Here is a 26,422-nt window from a genome sequence, read left to right as displayed (position 1 = left end):
CCACGTTACTGATGTCATTAGACTGATGATGTCATTCAGTCTACTAGGATTTGATATTGATATTTGGGTGTGGGGGAACTCAAGCAAAGCACAGAAAACACAGCAACGAGGAAGGCAGGTTGATTTATTTCATCTTACAAAAAAACATAAATCTGGTATCTGATCTGAGTAGGCTGAAATCAACCCATGATGGTGTTCATCAATGTCCTTCCATCAGACAGGGTTTGAGTCACAGACGTCTTCCCTGGGCTGTGGGCGTCAGAGAAAACCATGAAGACCATACCAGCCTTCCCTTCAGTGCAGGCATCCTGGCAAGAGGTACCTGTCTAGGCTGTCGGAATCGTTGTCCCCGGGCAAGGCATAGAGCTCCACCAGTTGGTCGATGTTGTAGGGCATGGAGGCCCAAGGAGGGGCCGCATCTTCCAGGTGGATCTCATGGATGTCACAGGGCTCCAAAGCACACCGTGAGCTCGATGCTGGGCCACCAGTCGCTCCCGGTCCCTTGTCTCCAGAACTCCCCTGTGGCTCCTGCTTAGCGTCGTCTAAGCCTCTGGAACTGACTGAAAAGGTGTCAGGCGCATTCCCTCCTGGTTTTGGGTTTGGCTCTTTCTCTTGCTGCTGTTTTTTCCACCTCACAAGATTGTTCTTAAACCAGGTCTGAGAGGGAAGAGATGGCAGGTTAATAAAGAGGGGCGATGCAAGGAGAACCCCCAGGACTCCCAGGAAACAGCTTTAAATTTTGTTGTTGTTGTTGTGAAAAAGCTAATCCCCAATCTCTTTCTATTTATGTGAACAAGGGAAGTTCTTTTCATCTCTGTTGTCCTGGATCCCAGAGGATAAAGTGGGTGGGAGATTGCATTTACAAAGGACAGGGCACCCAAAACCTGATCTCAAGGTACTCAGTACAGGGGGATCTGTGTTAGTGCTGGCTCTGGGTTTTCAGAGGCAGCATTCTGAGTACAGGGTGGAGTGGAGGCTGGGAAGCCCTCTGTCCTGAGTATGCCCTGGAGGGACCCTGAGATCTGCACTGGGCAGACTGAACAAAACACATGATAATGTTCGTCATTGTGACAATGTGGCTTGTCACCCTGAAGGATAGTGTGCTGGACTCTTGGTCCCCAATGTAAAGGTCTTGAAAGGTGATGAGATCTTTAAGAGGTAAGGTTACTGGTAGGTGATGAGGTCACCATGCTTCCTCTGTGAGGGGGATCAATGACCTCCAGGAAGTGGGTTAGCTCTTGAGCGTCTGTATTGCTCATCAGAACAGTGGTGTTAAAAAGTGAGGACATCCCACGTGCTGCTCACGGCTGTCTCACATGCCCTCAGCACATGAGGAGGCAGTGTGAGATCCTGCCCAGATGTGGCTCCCCAAACTTGGGACTCTTCAACCTCCAAAGTTGTAAGCCAAAGTAATCAGTTTTTCCTTGAAAATACCCAGTCTCAGGAACTTCAGCAAGATTAAATAGAATCAGATAATACAGAACAACCTACATGGGGGAATCTGAGAACCAGCCTCAGAGGGTTCTAGCATTGTGAGGCTGGAGTCTGAAAGACCTGGATTCAAATGTCACTATTATCTGAGAATCTGAGTGTCTCACGTGTGTGTGTGCCTGTGCAATTGTCACGAGTAGGCATTGTTGTGATGAAGGTTAACAGTGTGTGGATCTCTGGCTCAGGTGTGATGTAGACACAGTGGGGACACACCTTTATGACGGCCACATCAAGTTGCAGCCTGGCAGCCAGCGCCTGCACCGTGTCCCAGTCTGGTCACTTGGTCTCACTGAAGACGTCCCTCAACACCCTCAGCTGTTCCTCACTGAACCTTGTGCGTTGCCGACGAGCATGGTGTGGTCTTTCTGCAGAGGGAACAGACATCACACTTCCATTGAAAATTTCCAAATGCCAACATCTTCCTGAACCTGATCTCAGAATCCACAACTTGTTCTAAAATATCACCTCATGCACCCTGCTTGTTGCCATCCTGCTAGGAGTGATCAACGCCCCAAATGTCAGCACCATCCTGAACTCAGTGGAGTACTTGTAGAGCCAAAAGTGGGGAAAGCTGTTTCCTGTGACCTCGGTCTGTCACCCCTGGTGGAGGGACATCAACCTCTTCCTGACTCTGGCCATCACTTTGTCTTCCTAGTAACCCAGAAGCATCTTTCTGTATCTCTGAAACTCAGCTTCCCCCACTGGAAAGTGACTCAAACCAAAAAGAATGCACTAGAAATTCATAGGTGTAGAAAATGAGCCAGACTAGTGGGAGAAAAGTATCTGTCCTTGAATGTCCTCTGCTCACTGAACCAGACTCAAATGAGATCAACTCTCCATTCCCAGAATCAGTCCTGTGACAGGTGACTCCAACCCAGTGGGGAGGGCAGGGCACGACAGGGATGCACCCCTTACCACACCCGATCCACCCCAAAAACTTCTTACAGACTCAGAAGGTAAAGCAAAGAGAACTGAAAAGAAAAATGGAGGCAATGAACCGAACCCGGGCACATTGTATGAGTATGTGGAAAACTCACAGGAAACCTCCTGGCCTAGGACTGTGGACTAATAAAAATGTTTTTAAAAAACACAAGAAAAGACAAGCCTTAGAGGGAGAAATCCACCTTTTCTTCCACCAAGAAGAAATATTGAATAGTTTTATCTATAATTATTCTTTTCTATAGTAGCAGTTGCAGGTGGATTCATGTTGTTTTGTACTTTTCGTTTTTGTTCTTGTGGCCATTCTGTCTCTTGCTGTGCTTACTCAGCCCTGTTCTCTCTCATGTCCTTCTGTTTTCCCTACACCTCCACCCATACGCTTTCCCTCTTTCATATTTTGCTTCCTCTCTCCTTTTTCCTTTCTTCAGCAAACCTTCTTTATACTTAATTATCTGTGTCTAATAATCTTCTAACTCCTGGTGTATCCTATAAGTATTCTAGTTCCTTTTCTTCCTTTCTAACCTTTCCAGGGGGGCAGCTGATGTTTTCAGGTGTTTTAAACTGCATTAAATATCTGATGTTTTTTCAGTTGTTGTTGTTTGTCCTGCCTGCTTTCTGTCCCTTGAGTGATAGTAGGAACTGTGACTCCAAGAGGAGACTCTTCACTAAGAAGTCACCAAGAAAAAAGGAAGCAAATAAATATATAAATGAATGAATAAAACAAAGAGACATCCATCCTAAGTGATGCACAAATCACATTGCCAAAATAAACTGCATACAAGACAGCATTACCCTGAATCCAAAATACAATAAGGATGTAGCAAAAAGTGAAAATGAAAGACCAATTCCCTTGATTAACATAGATGCAAAAACTCTTATCATCTGGGTGCCTGTGGCTCACACCTATAATCCTAGCTACTCAGGAAGCATACATCAAGAGCACTGAGGTGTGAAACCAAATCTGGCAAAGAGTCCATAAGACCCTACCTCAATAAAACCCTTCACAAAAAGTGTCTGGTGGAGTGGCTCAAGGTGTAGGCCCTGAGTTCAAACCCCACAAAAGAAAAACTCTTAATAAAATACTTGCAAACCACACTCATCAATACATTAAATAGATCATACACCAAGGTCAAGTTGGTTTCATTCCAGGCAGGCAAGGATGGTTCAACCAATGCAAATCAATAAACACAATACAGTACATAAATAGAATCAGGGACAAAAACCACATGAACACATCAGTAGTGGAAGAAAAAGCCTTTGACAAAATTCAACATCCCTTCATGATAAAGCTTTGCAGAAAGTAGGAATAGAGCTGGTGGTGTGGCTCAAGTGGTAGACTGCTTACCTAGCAAGCATGAGGCCCTGAGTTCAAACCCCTGTGTTGAGCAAAAAAAGCTATGAATAGAAGGAACTTACCTCAAAATAATAAAGAGTATATAGTTAGAGAAATCTATAGTCTAACCATATGGGGTGGAAAACTGAAAGCATTTCCTTTACAATGAGGTCCTCTCTTTCCACCAACATTCAATATAGTCCTTGAGATCCTAGCCAGAGCAATGAGAAAGAGGAAAGAAATAAAAGAGATTCAAAAGGAGAAGAAGGAAATCAAGCTATCCCTGTATACTGATGATGGGATTCTATCCTTAAAAGACCCTAAAAAATACAGCAGAAAATCTTAAGACCTGATAAGCACTTTTAACAAAGTAGCAGGTAACAAAATCAACATACAAAAATCAGGATCTTTTTATATGCCAACAGTGAACCAACTGAAAAACAAATCATGAAATAATCCCATTCACAGTAGCCTCAAAAATAAATTAAGTGCCTACAAATAAAGCAAATTAAGAAGAAAGACAACCACAATGAAAACCATAAAACACTGAGGCAAGATATGGAGCAGAAATTGAAAGACAGAAAGGTCTCCCATTAAGTAGATCAGAACAATCAATATTGTAAAAATGGCTATATGCTGGCAGCAATAACAGATTCAAAGCAATCCCATCAAAATTCCAAAATTCTTTCCAGGTGCCTGTGGCTCACTATAATCCTAGCTACTCAGGAGGCACAGGTCAGGAGGATCGAGGATTGAAGCCAGCCTGAACAAATACGGTTCTTGAAACTGTATCTGGAAAATACCCATCACAATTTAGGGCTGGTGGAGTGGCTCAAGGTTTAGGCCTTGTGCTCAAGCCCCAGTACTTCAAAAAAATGTTATTCTTCACAGAAATAAAAAAATCAACTCAAAAATTCATATAGAAGCATAACAGACCCTGAATCACTAAAGCAATTCTGAGCAACAATTCTTAGCAAAACCAACAGAGCTGGGGCAGGGCGCAGTACAGCCTAGAAAGCATAAGGCCCAGAATTCAAACCTCAGTAGAGTAAAAAAAAAAAGTAAACTTAAGTAAGACATCTGGACAACAGAATTCATATGCAAACTTAAAACACAAGCTATAGACTGAAACAATGTATTTGCAATAAATGTAAGAGATAATAGTGTCTAGATGACAAAATAATTCTACCATGCCTCAAAAAGAAAAAGCTTAAGAAAATGGAGGAGGATGCAAACATGAAAATTAGCACAGGAGCAAACAAAATGGCATTGAAGATAAAGAGGCTCGGTTGCACCTTAGGAAAGAAACAGCGGGGATGGGGATGAATCTCGGTGCTTCAGCAGCCCCGCGGGCCTGGATTCCGTCCCAGCACCAAATAAACGGGATGGAGCGGGGATTACGTCACGCACCATTTACACCTCCCTATCGTTGAGATGGAAATGTTTGGACTGGCCTGGTGGCTCACACCTGTAATGCGAGCTAAACTGGAGAGCAAAGACCAAGGCAGCCAGGAAAAAAGATCCAGACCCTATCTAGAAAATAAACTGAAAAAAAAAAAGGATGGGGCTCTACTCGCAGAGCACCTGCCACGCTCAAACCCCAGAAAAAATAGTTTGAGAGACGCCTGGGGTGTGGCTCAGGGGTGCAGCCCTCGCCTAGCACGCACAAGATCCGGGTTCCAGGCCCAGCACTGATGGCGTCACCTGATGCTATGACGACGTGGGGAGCAGACACTCCTGTCTTGCTGGGGTCCAGCTGCAAACTCTTTTCAGATGCTCCCTGCTGGTGTCACCCAGTGATCCTCAAATTGTGCACTGGCCTTCACAAAACCCGGGACCTCCACGAGATTCCCACTTCTCCCCTTGCTTTGCCCACAACCTCTGCTGAGCCCCAGGGTCCCGCCTTTGCCTCAGCTTACCCGACATGAAGGCTCTGGACGGTAATAGTGGATGTTCAGCCAGGTGTGCGCTCCTACTCCAGAGCTGATGTGCCCGCAGGATGGAGGGCCCAGTTATTTAAGGACGGTTTTAGTGTCATCAAGCCCCTGCCCTAACCCTCCCTACTGTCACACCCTTCCTTAATCCATTCACTGTCTGTGTCCTGAGAACCTGAGCAGTGCGAGGAGCGGCATCCTGCCCAGACATCAGATGGGATTCAAGGCTGACTCCTGTCATCACAGAGACAGAAACCCAATGGCAGTCGTGCAAACAGAACATAGAGAAAATGTCCCAAACTTTCACCAGCGACAAATGAGTGAGTACACAGCAAGGTGCTGGCATGAAGAAGTTGGTAAGCTTGCTATGGGGGATGGGGGGTTTTGAACACCGGCTCTGGGACTCCTAGGAGACACCGAAGACACCCCAGGGGACTCTGAGGACCTTGGGGACGGCGACCTCAGCCAGTGCTCCCAATGGAGATAGTGACAGATGTCACTGAGGACATCAAGTCATAGAGCCCTCATGTAAGGGAGACTGGATTGGGCAGCCGGGAGCCCAGGTAGAGCTGTGAGCCAAAGACGTAACATTGCCATGCATTTAAAGGATCAAGCATCTCCAGCCTCTCAGTGTCCTTTTCTCTTTTCATTCTCCCACCTTCTCCACCTTCCAGGCGCCATGTTTACTCATTCATTCATTCCTCTCCAGTGTTTTTCTCCATGGGAGGTGCTGTTTGTGACTTGGGTGTGATTTGAGAGGACTTAGGGAGCTGGTCCCTGTCCAAAAACCTGGGCTCTGCACGGCTGATGTGGACCCACCTTCTCTGAGCTGGAGATGAGACTCTGGCCTTGGTCCATCTTATGTCCCACGCTCCCCAGTCAACACCCGCACCCCAGTGTGCCTGTTTGGACAGGTCATGAGGAAACCAATGAACTCTTGTTCTGGATTCATTGTTAGGTAGCCCAAGCCCCCAAACCTTCAAAGGACCCACATATGTCTTTTCCAGGAAGAAATTTCAGGAAAACTAAAGCAGCCACAGGTAGAAAGTCCTTCCAAAGATGTATCTGAAAGGGGAAAGCCACCCTCAGATTTTCTGCACCCACTGTAGACTCAGTCCTTGGAGTCACCCTGTGGCACTTGTGAGGAAGAAAAGAGGCTAATCTATTGAAATTCTTTATCTGTCAGAGGTCCCCACGGGAGGCCACTCTTCTGAGGGACATTATGGGAGGAGAGTGGGGGGACACCAAACAGGAGAGGCAGCCCAAAGCCAAACACAGGGGAGGGGTTTGGACTTGATCCAAGTGAAGCCATTCGAGGATCTCCAAGACCAAGAGCACTCAGCCCTTTTGCTTGTGAGGCACTTGAAAAGGAGAAACCCTGGCCTCAACCCAAGCAAACTAACAGGGAGGCTCCATGTGAGGCAGAGGATGAATGGGGTTGAGGTTTCTGTACCTCAGGATTTGCTCTTCTAATTCCTTTTGCTCTGAGCATTACCCCATTCTTTTCCCGATCCTTTCCATACTTCCTCATAAAATCCTATTTGATACCCCAGACCAGGTCGCAACGACTGTCTCATGCTGTTAAGATTCCTTGTACAACCAAGTGCGGGGTGATGACTTTTGTTCAGTGAGTGATGAATGTACAGAGGTCCCGTGAGAACCCAGTGGAGCTGAACTATTCCTGTCCCCTGTGACCTCCTGTCTGACCTGCAATGGGCAATTCGTGACTCATGAGAGTGACTCTGGCCTAGAGACACCTGCTGCATTAATGTACGCAGCAGAGCACACACAGGTATGCAAGTACACAACATGTGATAATGGCAGTGAACAACAGTGTTGGGGTTTGGAGGTTCAGTGCTGGGGACTGAACTCAGGGCCTCCAGCTTGCTAACCAAGCTGAGCTGCACCCCCAGTCCAGTGCACAGCAAGGCTATTGGTTCATGTGTTCACTATTGTTGGATGTTAGGACCCCAAGGCTACCATGTAAGCTTGTAGGCCATATACAAAATGTATGACATGTGATTCGGGTGACCCTAACTGGTGTGTTTTATTGACCCTTTACTGTAAGATGGCCCACATTAATTTTCACTTTGAGAAAATAATGGATTTCCACTTGAAATTTTATTCTTTTCTGGGTTTTTTGGTGCTACTAGGATTTGAACTCAGGGCCTCATGCTTGGTAGGCAGGCAAGCTACTGCTTAGCCAATCTACCACCCCTCATTTTTTATATGTCATAATGTATGTCGGTCATATTTACCTCCTGTCACCTTCTGAGGATACCCTCCTGATAGTCCCCCCTTAGGAAAAGGTCCTCTGTGAACATCCACATTTTCTTGTTTTGTGATTTAAGTGTAGATTCCACATGTGAAGACAACACAGGACATTTTTCTGTGTTATTTTGTTGAATATGATGGGTTTTGGCTATGTTATGATTAACATTACTTTGTGAGATCAAGGACATTCTGGACTGCAAAACAAAGCTTTGTTTCAAAAAAAAGAAAGAAAGAAAGAACAGAAAAGCTCAATTTCTTGTTTCCCAAGTAGCGCTATTTCCTTTGACCTCCATGTCAACCCTTTTCAAAAGAAACTTAACTAACTCATGTATCCAATACCCAGATTTAGAAACAGAATGATTCCAGCACCCAGAAATCGTTTTCAGTCTCTGCCCATGTGACAGTGACCTCTTCATGACCTGCCATCCCAGATGGTAATGCCTGACTTTGAAGGTGATGTAAACGGATCCTATGGGATGTAGTCATTGGTGTCCTCGTCTTTCACTTACCTTTGTCTCATGAGGTCATCCATATTGCTTGCATGTAGAGCTCCCCTGTTCTCAGTGTTACTCTATGTGTTTATACTCACCGTTTTTTTCCTGTACTGCTGGGTATGGAATCCAGGGTCTCACTGAGCTATACACCCCTATGCCTGCACCACTTTTGTTGGGTTTTGATTTGGGTTTGGGGCTATCATAAATAGTGCTGCTATGAATCTGTTTGTCAGTGTATTTTGGTGAACACATGTAAGTGTGTGTCTATTGTCTTTTGCTTGTTTTTGGTGGGATTGGAGCTTGAACTCAGGGATTCACGCTTGCAAAGCAGGTGGTTTACCATTTACCGCTTGAGCCACACCTTCAGAACTCTATTTTCCTTTTCTAGAGGTTCAGTTTGAACTCAAGTCCTTGCCCTTGCTAGGCAGGCGCTCTGCCACCTAAGCCACATCCCCATTCTTGCATGTTTCAATTTCTGTGGGTGTTTTCCCAGGGTCGAGACCTGGGATTCCACCTTCCCCAAAGACTATATGTACAGGTGGATCACCCTTCATGTTTGAGCACCAACATGACACCACAAGTGGACAATTCCACATCTGACCTCATGTGACAGGTCAAGGTCAAGATGCCAGCAAATAAACATACTGTGTAAAATTACTGTCAGGATATGTGTCTAAAATACATGGGAAACAAATGAATTTTGAATTTTGTGTTTAAACATGGACCTAACCTAAATACGCAAATATTCAAATGCAAATATATCAATATCCAAAGAAATGTGAAATCCAAACCACTTCCGGTTCCAAACATTTCAGAGTAGGGTTACACAGCCTGTGCTATTTCAACTTATTTTTTCTCAGGCCCTCTTTGAACCGCTCATTGTGGCTCTTATATCAAGGTTTCCCAGGTAGGATTCTTTGTTTTCAGGAATTTTTTGTTGTTTTTTAGCAGAATATGGTGAAGATTTCTCAACTAATGTTCTCACATTTGATTGTGAATGAGAATCACCTGGAGAGCTGGGAACTCTGAGTCATGATCATTCTATTTTTAGCTCATTGAAGGTCCACCATGTTGTTTTCAGAAACTGTGCAATTTTGCATCTCACTTGCCATGTACGAGAGGCATAATTTTTCCCCATTCTCACTGACTCTTATTTCCTTTTTATTTCAATTATAGCCAGGTGCAGATGCAAGTTGCTCACATCTGTAGTCCTATTGCTTGGGAGCCTGAGATCAAGAGTATCATGGTTCCAGGCTCACCCTGACCAAAAAGCGTTCTAAAACCTCATTTTGACCAACATCTGAGTGCAATGGTTCACACTTGTCAGCCCAAACTCTTGGGAGGCTTAGACGGCAGTTACAAGACAGCTGAGGCCAAAAAGCTTGCAAAACTCCCACCTCAATGGAAAAATGCTGGTGTGGTCATGTGGTCCTGTATCCCAGCTCCTGCAGGAAGCATAAATAGGCTAGCCTGGGCAAAAAGCAAGACCCTATCTCCAAAATAAACAGAGCAAAAAGGGCTGGTGTCATGCAGGAGAGTGCCTGACTAGCAAGCATGGAGCCCTGAGTCTAAACACCAGTACTGCCCACAAAGATATTTATAATATTAACCAAAGCCAAAAGGGCTGACAGCATGGGTCCAGTGGAATGGTCCCTGCCTAGGAAGGGGAGGTCCTGAGTTCAAGAATCTGCAACTCTGAAAAAGGGGAGTGGGCATTGTCCAGCAAGCAGAGCCCTGAGCTCAAACCCCAGCATCCCCCTCAAAATATATATACATATAAAATAATCATGATGGAGGGAGTGATATCTCCTTGTGGTTCTATTTGTGTTTCCTTAATGACTCAGGACATTGAGCGCCTCTGTGTGCTTGCTAGTCATTAGTGAACCCATTGGGGACATTTCTACAGAACTCCTCTGCTCACATTTAAATTGTGGTTCGCATCTTTTAATAGTTATATAAAGTCCTATATTTATTAGCAGGAGTTTTTCTCTTTCTGTGGATTGCCTTTGTACTCTCTTTCATACACAATGTCTTTTTATTTTGATGAGGTCCAATTTATGTGCTTTTCCCCTTGTTCTTGTCTTTTTTTTTTTGGCAGCTCTAGGATTTGAATTCAGGGCCTAATGCTTGCTAGGCAGGTGCTGTACCGCTGAGGCACTCTGTCAGCTACCTTGTTTCTTGTGCTTTTGGTGTTATATTCAAGAAACCACCCCTGTATTCCAAATTCAAGATCATAAAGATTTTATCCTAAGACTTGTGTAGTTTCAGCTTTGTATTGAGGTCATCGATCCATATCAAGTTCATTGTTGCATATGTTTGTAGGCAAGGGTCAAACATTGTTCTTTTATGAAGTGTTTCTTTTATTTTGAAGATTTTGAACTCAGGGCCTTGCTCTTGATAGGCAAATGCTATACCACCTGAGGCCCTCCCCCAGCCCAGTGGCTGCTCTTTTGCATGTGGCTATCCAGATGTTGAGCCTTTGTTCTATCCAGATGTAGAATCTTTCTTCTATCCAGATGTAGAATCTTTGTTCTATCCAGATGTAGAACCTTTGTTAGAGAGACTTCCTTCACCATTGAAGGTCTTGGCACCCTTGTCAAATGGATTTACAGTAGATGCATCATTTACATAGATGATTTTACAGTAGATACAAGTCTGTCTTTAGCCAGTACCACACTGTCTTGACTGCACAAAGAGCATCAGGTGAGTGGCCCCTACTCAGCATCTATGGGATCCCAAAGGAGGACACTGCTCACCTGGCCTGGCAACAAAGCCCTGTGGAGTCCATCTTCCATAAGTACTGGCTTTTAGTTCCAGAGCACCTTTTGCTCATCACCATCCTCACTTCTTTCCCCAAATCTGAACAGGGTCAAGGTCAAGGTCAGCTCACAGGCAACTTGACCTAAGGTCAAAATTTTCTTATATCTTCACCCACAGCTTTTCTTTCTTCTTATGCTGTCAAATGAATATCCAAGAATCAAAATAATTAAAAATGCATTTGAAAAATTATCTTAATCAGCCTCAACTTAAGCCTTCCTGTCACCTCTGAATGCCAGTCACCTTCCCAATAACAAATAATTTTGGCTGATTTACCTTCTTCTAGAAATAACCTGTACTTATACCAGTGCTGTGTGTATAAATACATATAAATATAAATAACATAAATATTTACATATTTTCATTTTTAAAACAAATGATAGTATAAATTTCTCTTCACATTACACCTTGGGAGCTAGAGATTTTTGTTGTCAAAGAACAAATCTTGCCAGGTAGTGGTGGATCACATCTGTAATCATAGCCAATCAGGAGGATCACAGTTTGAAGCCAGCCCCAGATAAATACTTCATAAAACCTATCTCACAAAACCATCCAACAAACAAGGGGGAGCTGGTGGAGTGGCTCAAGTGGTAGACTGTGTGCCTAGGATGCCTTAGGCCCTGACTTCAAACGTCAGTGCCACCCAAAAAATGAATAAATAAATAAATCTTAGGGATGAGAGAAAGGTTGAATAGTGATTTCTACAGCCTAGGAAGAGTATGAGGAGGAAGGACAGAAAGAAATGGCTAATGGGTAAAGGAGTGCAAGTAGAAGAGGAATGACTTCTACTGTTATGGCACGGTTTGACGACTATGGCTGGCAATCACAGACTGTACATTACAAAACAGGAATGAGAATTTTGAACGTGCCCAACACAAAGGAATGAAAATGTTGGAGGTGATGAATGTACCAATTACCCCACCTGCTCATTACACATTCGATACATGTATTGTAATGTCACCCTGTAGCCAGTAAACATGTCTAGTCACTACTCGTCATTTAAAAATAAATACATAGGGTTCGGTATGGTGGCTTATTCTGTAAATCCAGCACTGCGGAGGTTGAAGCAGGATTGAGATTTGGAGTTCAGGCTGGGCTACAGCCTATAGATACACCCAGTCTCAAAATAAATAAATAAACAAAAATTTAAAATATATGTAATTTTATAAAAACTGTATCTTAGAAAAATTATTGTGACCCATTTTCCCTTCTATAGGTCATAGTAAACAGGCAATACTGTTACAGCTTTGCCCATCGAATCCAGCCAAGCTCTGTGCAGATGGTTCAGGTGTGAAGAGACATCCGCCTGACCTCTGTGGATGTCGTCTAGATAAAGTGACCACTCCCCTCTGAGAGGACACCCTCGCTCTAGACGACCATGGGATTCACAGAACCTCTAACCAAAGGGTTCCTCCTCACCCCTGCTACACGTGGTCATTACAATTAAACCTCTACCAAACTTCATAAGATTTTGTTTTTGCTTTCGAGGGGAATAAAGTAAGTGCCATCACCCAAGATGCCTGTGGGAGTTCCATGGGGGTGGTTAAGTAATCAAAGAGGAAAAATCTTTCTGTGGCACAAGAAGTGAGTGACAAGCTCACTGAAGTGCCTGAACATAGCAAAGACATCCTTATATAGGACTTATCACATGTCAGATGCTCTCAGCTAAAATCCTTACCCAGTTTCAGATGACTGAACTGAAATATTAGACAACTGTCCACAGCCTCAGAGCTCTAGTTGAAGTTTGGGGAAAGTCAGATGAAGATCATCAGTACACTCATTTGGAGGATGTTCATGTGTGTCACAAGTAGACCTGACTGGAGGAGTTGAAGAAAGGAGATGACATAGTTAGCGTTTGTAATTCTTGAAAGGCGTGGTGGTTCATGCCTGCAATCCCAGCACCAGGGAGGCTGAGAAAGGAGAATCATGAGTTTCAGGTCACCCTGGGATACATAGAAAGATCCTGTCTCCAAAAAAAAAGGAGATAAAGGAGAAGGGGAAAGAAGAAGATGAACACAAAGAGGAAGAAGATAAGACAAAGAAGAAGGTCCAGGAGGAGTGAGAGGAGGAGAGCTAGGAGAGGGAGGAGGAGAAGAAGAAGAATGCAAAGAAGAAGAAACTTTCAGCAGCAGCCATAGAGAAAGACAGGAGTTCAATCAATGACCACAAAGAATTGTGACTCGCTTTTTTCTCTCTTTCAAAAAGAATTGCAAGATATTACCAATTGTTGGGTGTCAGAGTGGCTCAGGTGGTAGAGCGCCTGTCTAGCACGTGTGGCCTCTGACGGGCTCACAAGCCCTGGGAGACACCTGTGGCACAAATCCTGTCCAGTGGACGGACATTTGCAAAGACCATCATGGGTTGAATCCAGTCTACCCAAAACAGCACTCGGGATTTATCTTTTCCTGTAAAGCAAACTAAATGAACCTGCCTTTCTTCGTTGCTGTGCTTTCCGTGTTTTGCTTGAGATTCCCCACACCGAAATGCCAGTAGAAAAAAGACACAGCAGAATGACGTCATCAGCAGGATGACGCAAGCAGGGCAGGTGGGGAGGACGCCCCGCCTCTCCTCTTGCACACAGGTCTGAATCTACGCGGTAATCGGTTGTCTCCGGGAGAAGATGAGTATGCATTGAGGGGCTCCTGTGCCTGTGCAGATGAGGAAACAACCCCACAGCACAGGGTGGGAAACTGAGGCACCATCTCGTCCTGGGCACTGCCATAGGGTCAGGAAGGAACCCAGAGCCCAGCTTCTTGAGGGAGGAGCATTGGGGTCTCAGCCCCACCTCTAAGGTTCCCGTGGTGGCCTCTTCATTTTCCTTTCTCCAGGACCGGAAGGCACAAGGCATACACCAGCATCCCATGACCGCGGAAGAAAGTAGCAGTTTTACAGGGGATTTATAAGGGCAGTTTTATAGGGGCAGTTTTATAAGCACTTCTTGGGGCTCCTCCCCAAGATCAGGACAAATAATGGTTTAAAATTCAGAGCTTTGAGTTTCTCCAACGGAGGGTTTTTACCACACTTTTCCTCACTGATGTCCATGTCCAAGTTCCTAATTGACAAACGCTATGGAGATACCTGGGCATAGACCAGACTGTAGACCTCTGAGGTCTTAAGCAGGTGTGGGCTACTTCCCAAGCTTTCTACCCTGCCTCACCAGGGAATAAACACAGGTCCAAAGGGCTTGGTGTGTGGGCACCTGCCTGTGGACCAGCCATGGGAGAGGCAGACGTAGAAAAATCTCAGTCCAAGGCAGGCCCTGTGCAAAAGCATGAGACCTTACCTGAAAAAATACACTAAGCCAATAGGGCTGTGGTTTGGTTCAAGTGGTAGAGGGCAAGCCTAGAAAGTGCAAGGTCCTTAATTCAGTCCCTAGTACTGTAAGCAAATCAACCATCCAAACAACAAATAAAACCAAACCAAACAAAAGAACAGGTTCATTGATTACTCCCAGAAGCTGTCCTGAATTGTGTCCAGTGTTCACAGCTCCTACCTGAGAGTCTGTATACTAAACACTTAGGTCTCAAGGTGGAGGGTTAGGCACATGTGGGTCTCCCTACATCACAGAACAAATAGATACTAGGAACAGCAATCAGACAAGAAAAAGAAAGAACATGCATCCAAGAAAAAGGAATAAGGAAACCTCTCTTTACTTGCACATGATATGATCCCCAAAGTGTCCACAAAAAAGCTCCTAGATTAATAAATGAACCCACCAAAGTTGCAGGATACAAAATAAGGCATCAAGCTATCCAGGAGACACATCTACCAGCACTGCATAGAGGGGATGAACCACAGGCCTCTTTCTCCTCGGTGGGGTTTGCCGTCCCTCTTCAAGCTGCTGCTTGATAGTCAGGCTTGTGACTCACCTGCCTCTGGGAGATGACACAACAAACAGTGGACCTGGGAGTCAGACTGATGGTAAGGATGTAAGAATCAACTCATCAGGTCTTTTCTGTCAAATGGGTTCATGCATAGTATATTATCATTGTACAGATGTCAGCTTAACTTCCCCCAAATTGTACCCTATGTGTCTTGGGAGATGTCACTTAACCAAATAAATTCCTGTTTAAAACAAAAGGCGATTCTTCTTAGCTGAGCAAATTCATGTGATCACCAGGTGCCCAAGTCTCAAAAACTGCTTGCTTACTTGTTCAGGTAAATCTTTGCTCTTCCTGCTCCAAGGTCACTTGCCCCACCCGAAACCCATTCAGTCAGGGTGAGGGGCAGCTTGCATTAGAGATCAACCCTTAGCAGACTTCCCACCCAGTGTGCTTGCTAACAGGACTCTGTCCGTGGCACACCCTCCTGCAGAAGTCAATTTTGCCTAGCCTATTGAAACCTGAGTTCTGTCATCTCTCTCATGACACCCCAATATCCCAAATGCATTTCTAACAATGATCAGGAAAAAGGGAACACCTGTAAACTGTTGGAATGTGGTGAGCACAGCCATAGTAGAAAACGGTATGAGGATTCTAAAGACTTTAAAACTGGAACTATCTTGTGACCCAGCAATCACTCTTCTGGGTGTATCTCTAACCATTGAGAAATCATCACCTTGTAAAGATAATTTGCTCCACGATGGTCACTTCAGCTTTATTCACAGCAGCCAAGACATGGAAACAAACTACGTGTACATCAATGGATAAATGGATAAAAATCCTCTAACGCACATATATAAGGGAATATTATTCGCCCCCAACAAAGAATGTGATCTTGCTATTTGTCAAAACAGAGATAAGCCTAGAGGATTTCACACAAAGTGAAACAAGCCAGACACAGAAAGGAAAAGAATCCACGATGTCACTTACATATGTAATTTTGAACTATTTGCATTGAATGGAAAATCCATCTCACCTTGTCTCATGAGTTGCTAGGAAGCCTGACTTCTCTAAGTGGCTAGGGTGGGGTGGTAAGGGGAGCTGTTGAACAAAGGGTACACAGTTTCTGTTAAGCAGGAGGCATGAGTTCTACTGATATATTGCACAGCATCATGACTACAGTTAGTAATCATGGCTTGCATATTTCAGTTGCTAAAAGAGTAAATTTCAAATGTTCTCCTATCACAGAGAAATGTTGAGTATGTGAGGTGGAAATGTTGAGAAGCCAGACTCATTCATTCCACAAAGCACATAACATCCCATCATGCCCCATATATGGCAATACTATTGCCAATGACAATAACAAACATGACAAACATACTGAAATCTAAAATCGGATAGTTATCAAGCACCTTTAGGTTTATCAGAAGAAACCAGCCAGTTATGTTAGGTCCCAGCTTGGCTCCAGTTCAATTTAGTTCCATGACAACATCTCAGTGAAAGTGAATATAATGCAGAGATTTCTGCTTCACAGGGGCTATCTTTCATCTCTTCACATTGAATTTTACCAAGAATTTAAGAGAATATGAATTCTTCACAAACTCTTCAAAAACTAGAAAAGAGGATGAAACTTCTGAGTTCACTCTATCCAGTCAGTTTCACATGCATATGAAATGTAACAGAAAACTACAGACTAAAATCCCTCATGAGTGCAGACACAGATCCTAATAAAGCAATACCACTCTTGGGGATATCCCAAAAAGACTGTGACACAAGTTACTCCAGAGGCACCTGCACACCCATGTTTATTGCAGCACTATTCACAATAGCCAAGTTATGGAAGCAGCCAAGAAGCCCCACTACTGATGAATGGATTAAGAAAATATGGTATTTATACACAATGGAATTTTATGCAGCCATGTAGAAGAACAAAATGTTATCATTTCCTAGTAAATGGATGGTTTTGGAGAAAAACACTCTGAGTGAGGTTAGCCTGGACCAAAAGACCAAAAATTGTATGCTCTCCCTCAAATGTGGACATTAGATCAAGGGCAAACACAACAAGGGGATTGAACTTTGATCACATGATAAAACGAGAGCAAACAAGGGAGATATAAGGATAGATAAGACACCTAAAAAATAAGTTAGCATTTGTTGCCCTCAACACAGAGAAACTAAAGCAGACACTTTAAAGCAACTGAGGCCAATAGGAGAAGGGGACCAGGAACTAGAGAAATGGTTAGATCAAAAGAATTAACCTAAAAGGTAACATACATGTGCAGGAAATCAATGCAAGTCAACTCCCTGTATAGCTATTCTTATCTCAACTAGCAAAAACCCTTGGTCCTACCTATTATTGCTCATACTCTCTCTTCAACAAAATTAGTATAAGGGCAGAATAGTTTCTTCCGGGTATTGAGGGGGTGGGGGGGAGAGGGGGTGAGGGGTTAGTGAGGAGGTGGGGGAAGGGGGGAGAAATGACCCAAACATTGTATGCACATATGAATAAAAAAAGAAAGAAAGAGAGGAAAATTGGAAAGGAAAAGCCAGGAGAACAGGAAACCAGAGCTCCTCTTCACATTACAGCATGGCTGTCCTACTTCTCACTGCATCTGTGACCAGGTGTGCAGTTCCTATTCCCTCATTCACCCAGTGCCTCCCTCTGTATGGTGGTCTCTGACTCTGGCCTCTTTGATTTTTTTTTTTTAGATAGAGTCTCACAACTTAGCCCAGGCTGGTGCCAGGTACGTGATCCTCTGTCTCAGTCAGAGAATGCTGGCCTTTCAGGTGTGCACCAACACTCCTGGCTTCTTTGGCCTTTTTCAGGTTGTGGCACAAGACCTTTGTGCACTGACCTCTCGGGACTCATGCATTTTCTATAAACAAAATTGCTGTGAACAACGTCAGTAGAATGACTTCTTTGTTTGTGGTCCTGAGGATGAAACACAGGACTCTGTGCATGCTGGCAAATTGAACTCAAACACTGTGTCTCCACTGTGGTGGTAGAATGAATGCAGAAATCAGCAGAGAGAAGGAAAAGTGGAAAATCCACACATCTTGGAATTTAGTAACACACCTTTTTGGGAGGTGTTTTGGGTGACACTGGACTTTGAACTCAGGGCCTCACACTTGCTAGGCAGGCACATTACTGACTGAGCAGCACCACCAGCCCTTTTTGCCTTAGTTATTTCTCAATAAGTTCTCATGCTTTGGCCAAGACCACCCTGAGGTTTTGATTTTCCTAGCTCTGACTCCACAGTACCTTGGATAACTGGCATGCACAAACATTTCTTTTGAGATAAGGGTTTGCTAACTTACTTTGCTGGGCTAACCTTGACCCAAATCCTCTCTCTCTGCCTCCCGAGGTGCTGATTTCCAGGAGTGTGCACCACTCCTACACAGCCAATGGGTCTAAAACAGAAATTGGAAGGGAATTTAAAAAATACTTTCAGATGTCCAAAAATAATGTTAAAAAACAGTACACCAAACCCTGTGGGATGTGGCACTCTCAGTGCCTTGAAGGAACGTTAAAGATGTCAATGTCTACATTTAAGAAATATAAAGGTCTCAAATCAATAACCTAGGTTTACGTTACAAAGACCTCGGACTTGGGCTGCGAGAAGAGGAGGAAAAGAAACAAAGAGATTTAGCCCTGGAATGATGATGTGGAGGAGAGAACTTAGTGACAGCAATAGAGATTCCAAGATGGCGGCTAGAGGGTGGAAGCAGAAAGTGTGCCTCCTAAAGTAAAATCTTGGAGAGATGCTGAAGATACACCTGGCAGGAAAAACCACCAGTAAGAGGCAAAACTTTGACCCCTCCATACCTCCAGCCTGCGCATAGCATCTCCACCTCATTAAATGGAGAAACCAGGAGGGCTCCCATGCCGCCACCAGACGCCAGTGCCCAGAAGGCTTGGGAGGGCGTGGACCACAAGCTTTTTCCCCCTTTGATGGGACAATGACAAACTACTTCTGAGACACCATCTCCAGGATTGGAGGCTGAAGGGTGAACACCAAAATTACTAAGACTGAAACTTTATTGCATTTGAACTTCGAGATTTTTTTTCTTTTTGTTTTTTTAGTTTTTATTTTTAATCCTCTCTCTGTCTCTCTAATGCCTGTTCAGATTACTGTTGATTAGTAAACTACCTCTCCCTGTTTATATCTTTGAAATGTTTTGTTTGTTTGTTCTGTTTTTTCCACTTGTTTGTTTTTCCCTTTTTCTTTAACTTCTTTGCTTTCCATCTCCTCTCACTCTTCCATTCTAAATATCACCATTGTTATTATTACAAGCTAGAAAATACTCAATTGCACACACACAGTACAGGGACAATAACAACACCAAGGACAATGATGGGAAGACAGAAAAAACAGGGAAAACAGTTTCCCCATAGCAAAAAATTACTACAAGAACCAGAGGGAAATGAAGAAAACAGATACTCAGATCCAGACTCCAACAAAATGGATATAAAATATGCCAAAGAACCCAACAAAGCCCACAAGAATAATATAAAAGAAGACATACTACAGGTACTCAATGAGAATTTTATAGAGATGGTACTGGATATGGTCAACCAAACTGTACAGGAGACACTCAAGAAATTCCAAGACAACAAAAATAGAGAATTTGAAAAAGCACAAGAAGAAATAAAAGAAACCATAGAAGCACTGTACAAACACCAAAGTGAAACAAAGAATACTATTAATAAAGAGATAAACGAACTCAGGACAAAAATAGACAACATTAAAGAAGAAATGAACCAGGATATGGAAAACCTCAGAAAAAAGAATGAAATAGAATTGCAAAACAAAACGGAAGGCCAGAATCTCAGAACTCGAAGATGACATGGCAATTAAAGGAAAAACTGAAGAACTGTTAAACAACTCAAGACCTGTGAAAAGAAATTGCAAGAACTCACTGACTCCATCAAAAGACCAAACCTGAGAATCATGGGCATCGAAGAAGGAGAAGAGGTGCAAGCAAAGGGAATGTATAATATATTCAACAAAATAAAACAGAAAATTTCCCAAATCTAGAGAAAAATATTCCCATACAGATGCAAGAGGCCTCCAGGACACCAAACAGACCACATCAAAGTAGAACTACCCCACAACATATCATCATTAAAAGAACAAGTTCAGAAACTAGGGAAAGAATATTGAAGGCTGCAAGAGAGAAAAAAAAAATAACATACAAAAGTAAACCCATCAAAATCATAGCAGACTTCTCAACAGAAACATTAAAAGCAAGAAGAGCTTGGGGTGAGATCTTCCGGGCACTGAATGAAAATAACTTCAACCCCAGGATACTCTATCCAGCAAAACTATCATTCAAAATAGATGGAGCAATAAAAGTCATCCATGATAAGCAGAAACTAAAACAATATGTGACCACAAAGCCACCACTACAAAAGATTCTTCAAGGGATTCTGCACACAGAAAGTGAAACCCAACATAACCATGAAAGGGCAGGGACAGCACCAAACTATAGGAAAAGAAAAAGCAAGAAAATAGAGAGAAACATCAATTTAGGTACAGAAAATCAAACTTTCAAACAACTAAGACAACTAAATGACAGGAATCACCACATACCTATCAGTACTAACACTTAATGTTAATGGACTTAATTCCCCCATCAAAAGGCACTGTTTGATGAAATGGATTAAAAAGGAGGATCCAACAATTTGTTGCTTACAGGAGACCCATCTCACTGACAGGAATAAGCATAGGCTTAGGATGAAAGTCTGGAAGATTTACCAAGCCAATGGCCCCCGAAAACAGGCAGGAGTAGCAATACTTATCTCTGACAAAGTAGACTTCAAACCTACATTGATCAAATGAGATAAAGAAGGACATTCCATACTAATAAAAGGGGAAATAGACCCAAAGGAAATAATAACTATCAACCTATATGCACCCATTGTCAACGCACCCAATTTCATCAAACATACACTGATAGACCTCCAACACAGTGGTTGTGGGAGACTTTAACAACCCATTATCATCAATAGATAGGTCATCCAAACAAAAACTCCATAAAGAAATCCTAGACCTAAAATATACAATAGATCAAGTGGACCTAGTTGATGTCTACAGAACATTTCATCCAACTTCTACAGAATATACATTCTTCACAGCAGCCCATGGAACCTTCTCCAAAATAGATCATATCCTAGGGCACAAAGCAAGCCTCAGCAAATATTAAAAAATAGAAATTATACCGTGCATACTATCTGATCACAATGCAGTAAAAGTAGAACTCAACAACAAAAGTAAAGACAAAAAACATGCAAACAGCTGGAAACTGAATAACTCATTACTTAATGAACAATGGGTCATTGATGAAATAAAAGAGAAAATTAAAAAGTTCCTGGAAGTCAATGAAAATGAAAACACAACCTACTCAAACCTATGGGACACAGAAAGGCAGTCCTGAGAGTTTATAGCCATGAGAGTATTTATTTAAAAGACTGAAAGGTCCCAAATCAATGACCTAATGATACATCTCAAACTCCTAGAAAAACAAGAACAAGCAAATCCCAAAACAAATAGAAGGAGAGAAATAATAAAAATAAGAGCTGAAATCAATGAAATAGAAACCAAAAACACCATACAAAGCATTAAGGAAAGAGACAGTTGGTTCTTTGAAAAAAAAAAAAAAACAAGATTGACAGAACCCTGGCAACCTGACTAAAATGAGGAGAGAAAAAACCCAAATTAGTAGAATCAGGAATGCAAAAGGGAAGATAACAACAAACACCATGGAGGACCAGGAAATCATCAGAGACTACTTTAAAACCTATGTGCAAATAAATTCGAAAATCTTAAAGAAATGGACAGATTTCTAGATACATATGATCATCCAAAACTGAACCAAGAGGAAATTAATCACCTGAATAGATCTGTAACACAAAATGAAATTGAAGCAGCAATCAAGACTCTACCCAAAAAGAAAAGTCCAGGACCTGATGGATTCTCTGCTGAACTCTATCAGACCTTTAAAGAAGAACTGATACCAACACTCCTTAAACTGTTCCATGAAATAGAAAGGGAAGGAAAACTGCCTAACACATTTTATGAAGCCAGTATTACACTTATCCCAAACCCAGGCAAAGACACCTCCAAAAAGGAGAACTATAGGCCAATCTCCTTAATGAACATTGATGCAAAAATCCTCAACAAAATAATGGCAAACTGAATTCAGCAACACATCAAAAAGATTATTCACCACGACCAAGTAGGCTTCATCCCAGGGATGCAGGGGTGGTTCAACATATGAAAATCAATAAACGTAATAAACCACATTAACAGAAGCAAAGACAAAAACCACTTAATCGTCTCAATAGATGCAGAAAAAGCCTTTGATAAGATCCAACATCATTTCAGGATAAAAGCTATAAGAAAACTAGGAATAGAAGGAAAGTTCCTCAACTTATAAAAGCTATATATGACAAACCTACAGCCAGCATTATACTTAATGGAGAAAAACTGAAACCATTCCCTCTAAAATCAGGAACAAGACAAGGATGCCCATTATCTCTACTCCTATTCAACATAGTACTGGAATTCCTAGCCAGAGCAATTAGGCAAGAAGAAGGAATAAAAGGAATACAAATAGGTAAAGAAACTGTCAAAATATCCCTATTTGCAGACGACATGATCGTATACCTTAAAGACCCAAAAAACTCTACTCAGAAGCTTCTAGACATCATCAATAGCTATAGCAAGGTAGAAGGATATAAAATCAACATAGAAAAATCATTAGCATTTCTATACACTAACAATGAGCAAAGGGAAAAAGAATGTATGAAAACAATTCCATTTACAATAGCCTCAAAAAAAATCAAATACCTAGGTGTAAACCTAACAAAAGATGTGAAAGACCTCTACAAGGAAAACTATACACTTCTGAAGAAACAGATTGAGGAAGACTATAGAAATTGGAGAGACCTCCCGTGCTCATGGATTGGTAGAATCAACATAGTAAAATTGTCGATACTCCCAAAAGTAATCTACATGCTTAATGCAATTCCCATCAAAATTCCAATGACATTCTTTAAAGAGATCGAAAAATCTACCATGAAATTTATATGGAAACACAGGAAGACACGAATAGCCAAGGCAATACTCAGTCAAAAGAACAATGCATGAGGTATCACCATACCTGACTTCAAACTATATTACAAAGCAGTAGCAATAAAAACAGCATGGTACTGGCACAAAAACAAACATTAAGACCAGTGGAAAAGAATAGAGGACCCAGATATGAAACCACACAACTATAACCAACTTGTCTTTGACAAAGGAGCTAAAAATATACGATGGAGAAATAGCAGCCTCTTCAACAAAAACTGCTGGGAAAACTGGTTAGCAGTCTGCAAAAAACTGAAGCTAGATCCATGTACATCACCCTATACCAATATTAACTCAAAATGGATCAAGGATCTTAATATCAAACCACAAACTCTAAAGTTGATACAGGAAAGAATAGGAAATACTCTGGAATTAGTAGGTATAGGTAAGAACTTTCTCAATGAAACCCCACGAGCACAGCAACTAAGAGATAGCATAGATAAATGGGACCTCATAAAGCTAAAAAGCTTCTGTTCATCAAAAGAAATGATCTCAAAACTGAAGAGAACACCCAGAGTGGGAGAAAATATTTGCCAGCTATACATCAGACAAAGGACTGATAACCAGAATATATAGGGAACTTAAAAAACTAAATTCTCTGAAAATTAATGAATAAATAAAGAAATGGGCAGTGAACTAAGCAGAACTTTCTCAAAACAAGAAATTCAAATGGCCAAAAAACACATGAAAAAATGCTCACCATCTCTAGCAATAAAGGAAATGCAAATTAAAACCATGCTAAGATTCCACCTCACCCCTGTCAGAATAGCCATCATCAGCAACACCACCAACAACAGGTGTTGGCGAGGATGTGGGGAAAAAGGAACCCTCTTACACTGTTGGTGGGAATGTAGACTAGTACAACCACTCTGGAAAAAAAATTGGAGGCTACATAAAAAGCTAGACATTGATCTACCATTTGATCCAGCAATACCACTCTTGGGGATATACACAAAAGGCTGTGACACAAGTTACTCCAGAGGCACCTGCACACTCATGTTTATTGCAGCACTATTCACAATAGCCAAGTTATGGAAACAGCCAAGATGCCCCACCACTGACGAATGGATTAAGAAAATGTGGTATCTATACACAATGGAATTTTATGCAGCCATGAAGAAGAGTGAAATGTTATCATTTGCTGGTAAATGGATGGAATTGGAGAACATCATTCTGAGTGAGGTTAGCCTGGCCCAAAAGACCAAAAATCGTATGTTCTCCCTCAAATGTGGACATTAGATCAAGGGCAAACACAGCAAGGGGACTGAACTTTGAGAACATGATAAAGTGAGAGCACACAAGGCAGATATGAGGATAGATAAGACACCTAAAAACTTAGCTAGCATTTGTTGCCCTCAACACAGAGAAACTAAAGCAGATACTTTAAAGCAACTGAGGCCAATAGGAGAAGGGGACCAGGAGCTAGAGAAAAGGTTAGATCACAAAGAATTAACCTAGAAGGTAACACGCATGCACAGGAAATTAATGTGAGTCAACTCCCTGTATAGCTATCCTTATCTCAACCAGCAAAAACACTTGGCCCTTCCCTTTATTGCATATACTCTCTCTTGGACAAAATTAGAGATAAGGGCAAAATAGTTTCTGCTGGGTAGCAAGGGGTTGGGGGGAGAGGGTGGGGAGGTAAAGGAGGGGATGGGGGAAGGTGGGAGAAATGACCCACACATTGTACGCACATATGAATAAAAAAAAGAAAGAAAGGGAAATTGGAAAAGAAAAGCCAGGAGAAGAGGAAACCAGAGCTCCTCTTCACATTACAGCATGGCTGTCCTACTTCTCACACCAGCTGAGACCAGGTGTGCAGTTCCTATTCCCTTCATTCACCCAGTGCCTCCCTCCTATGGTGGTCTCTGACTCTTTGGCCTCTTTGATTTTTTTTTTAAATAGAGTCTCACTACTTAGCCCAGGCTGGTGTCAGGTACGTGATCCTCTGTCTCAGTCAGAGAATGCTGGCCTTTCAGGTGTGCACCAACACTCCTGGCTTCTTTGGCCTTTTGCAGGTTGTGGCTAAGACCCTTGTGCACTCACCTCTCAGGACTCATGCATTTGCTATAAACACAATTACTGTGAACAACGCCAGTAGAATGACTTTTTTGTTTGTGGTGCTGAGGATGAAACACAGGCCCCTGTGCATGCTGGCAAATGCTCTATCAGGGACAGGACTACCCCTTCTGCCCCAGGAGTTGACTTTTTAATTGAAATCAAACACTGTGTCTCCACTGTGGTGGTAGAATGAATGCAGAAATCAGCAGAGAGAAGGAAAAGTGTCAAATCCACACATCTTGGAATTTAGTAACACACCTTTTTGGGAGGTGTTTTGGGTGACACTGGACTTTGAACTCAGGGCCTCACACTTGCTAGGCAGGCACATTACTGACTGAGCAGCACCACCAGCCCTTTTTGCCTTAGTTATTTCTCAATAAGTTCTCATGCTTTGGCCAAGACCACCCTGAGGTTTTGATTTTCCTAGCTCTGACTCCACAGTACCTTGGATAACTGGCATGCACAAACATTTCTTTTGAGATAAGGGTTTGCTAACTTACTTTGCTGGGCTAACCTTGACCCAAATCCTCTCTCTCTGCCTCCCAAGGTGCTGACTTCCAGGAGTGTGCACCACTCCTACACAGCCAATGGGACCAAAACAGAAATTGGAAGGGAATTTTAAAAATACTTTCAGATGTCCAAAAATAATGTTAAAAAACAGTACACCAAACCCTATGGGATGTGGCACTCTCAGTGCCTTGAAGGAACGTTAAAGATGTCAATGTCTACATTTAAGACATATAAAGGTCTCAAATCAATAACCTAGGTTTACATTACAAAGATACCAAAAAGAGCATATACCAAAACCAATGTAAGAAAGAAATTATAAAGACTATAGCAGATGTAAATGAAATACAGAAATTCAAGAAAACAAAAAGCTGATCCTGTGAGAACAGCATTAACAACCCTAAATAGATTAACTAAGAAAAATAGACTAAAATGACTAAAATCAGAAACAAAAGGGCAGGTATGCTCTCCATCTTACAGAAATAAAAATGATTACGAGAGATTAGTAACATTATAGTCTACATTTGATAACCTGGCTGAAATGGACAAACTCCATGAGACATAGACTGCCAAGATAGACTGAACAGGAACTGTAGGTATGAAGAGACCTGTACCA

The 26,422-nt window shown here is 42.4% G+C and overlaps 1 protein-coding gene across 1 annotated transcript; it reads right to left on the bottom strand.

Annotated features, from left to right (window-relative positions):
• Positions 1 to 294: 294 nt before the first annotated feature.
• Positions 295 to 5,689, bottom strand: LOC109680261 (paired-like homeodomain transcription factor LEUTX). The gene is made up of 3 exons (XM_074058632.1): positions 5,683 to 5,689; positions 1,705 to 1,763; positions 295 to 657 (listed from the first exon to the last, which is right to left on the bottom strand). Exons 1-3 carry the CDS (start codon positions 5,687 to 5,689, stop codon positions 295 to 297), a joined length of 429 nt encoding a protein of 142 aa, XP_073914733.1.
• Positions 5,690 to 26,422: the final 20,733 nt, after the last annotated feature.

The sequence above is a fragment of the Castor canadensis genome, chromosome 16, assembly GCF_047511655.1.
Source record: "Castor canadensis chromosome 16, mCasCan1.hap1v2, whole genome shotgun sequence".
Lineage (NCBI taxonomy): Eukaryota > Metazoa > Chordata > Mammalia > Rodentia > Castoridae > Castor > Castor canadensis.
Note: the sequence above shows the minus strand (reverse complement) of the source record. Positions and strands in the feature narration are given on the sequence as shown.

Excerpts from the sequence above, each read along its gene's own strand:
- LOC109680261 (XM_074058632.1), bottom strand. Across the intron at positions 658-1,704 it reads TTGATGTGGCCGTCATAAAG|ACCTGGTTTAAGAACAATCT; the intron begins GTGTGTCCCCAC and ends CTTCCCTCTCAG.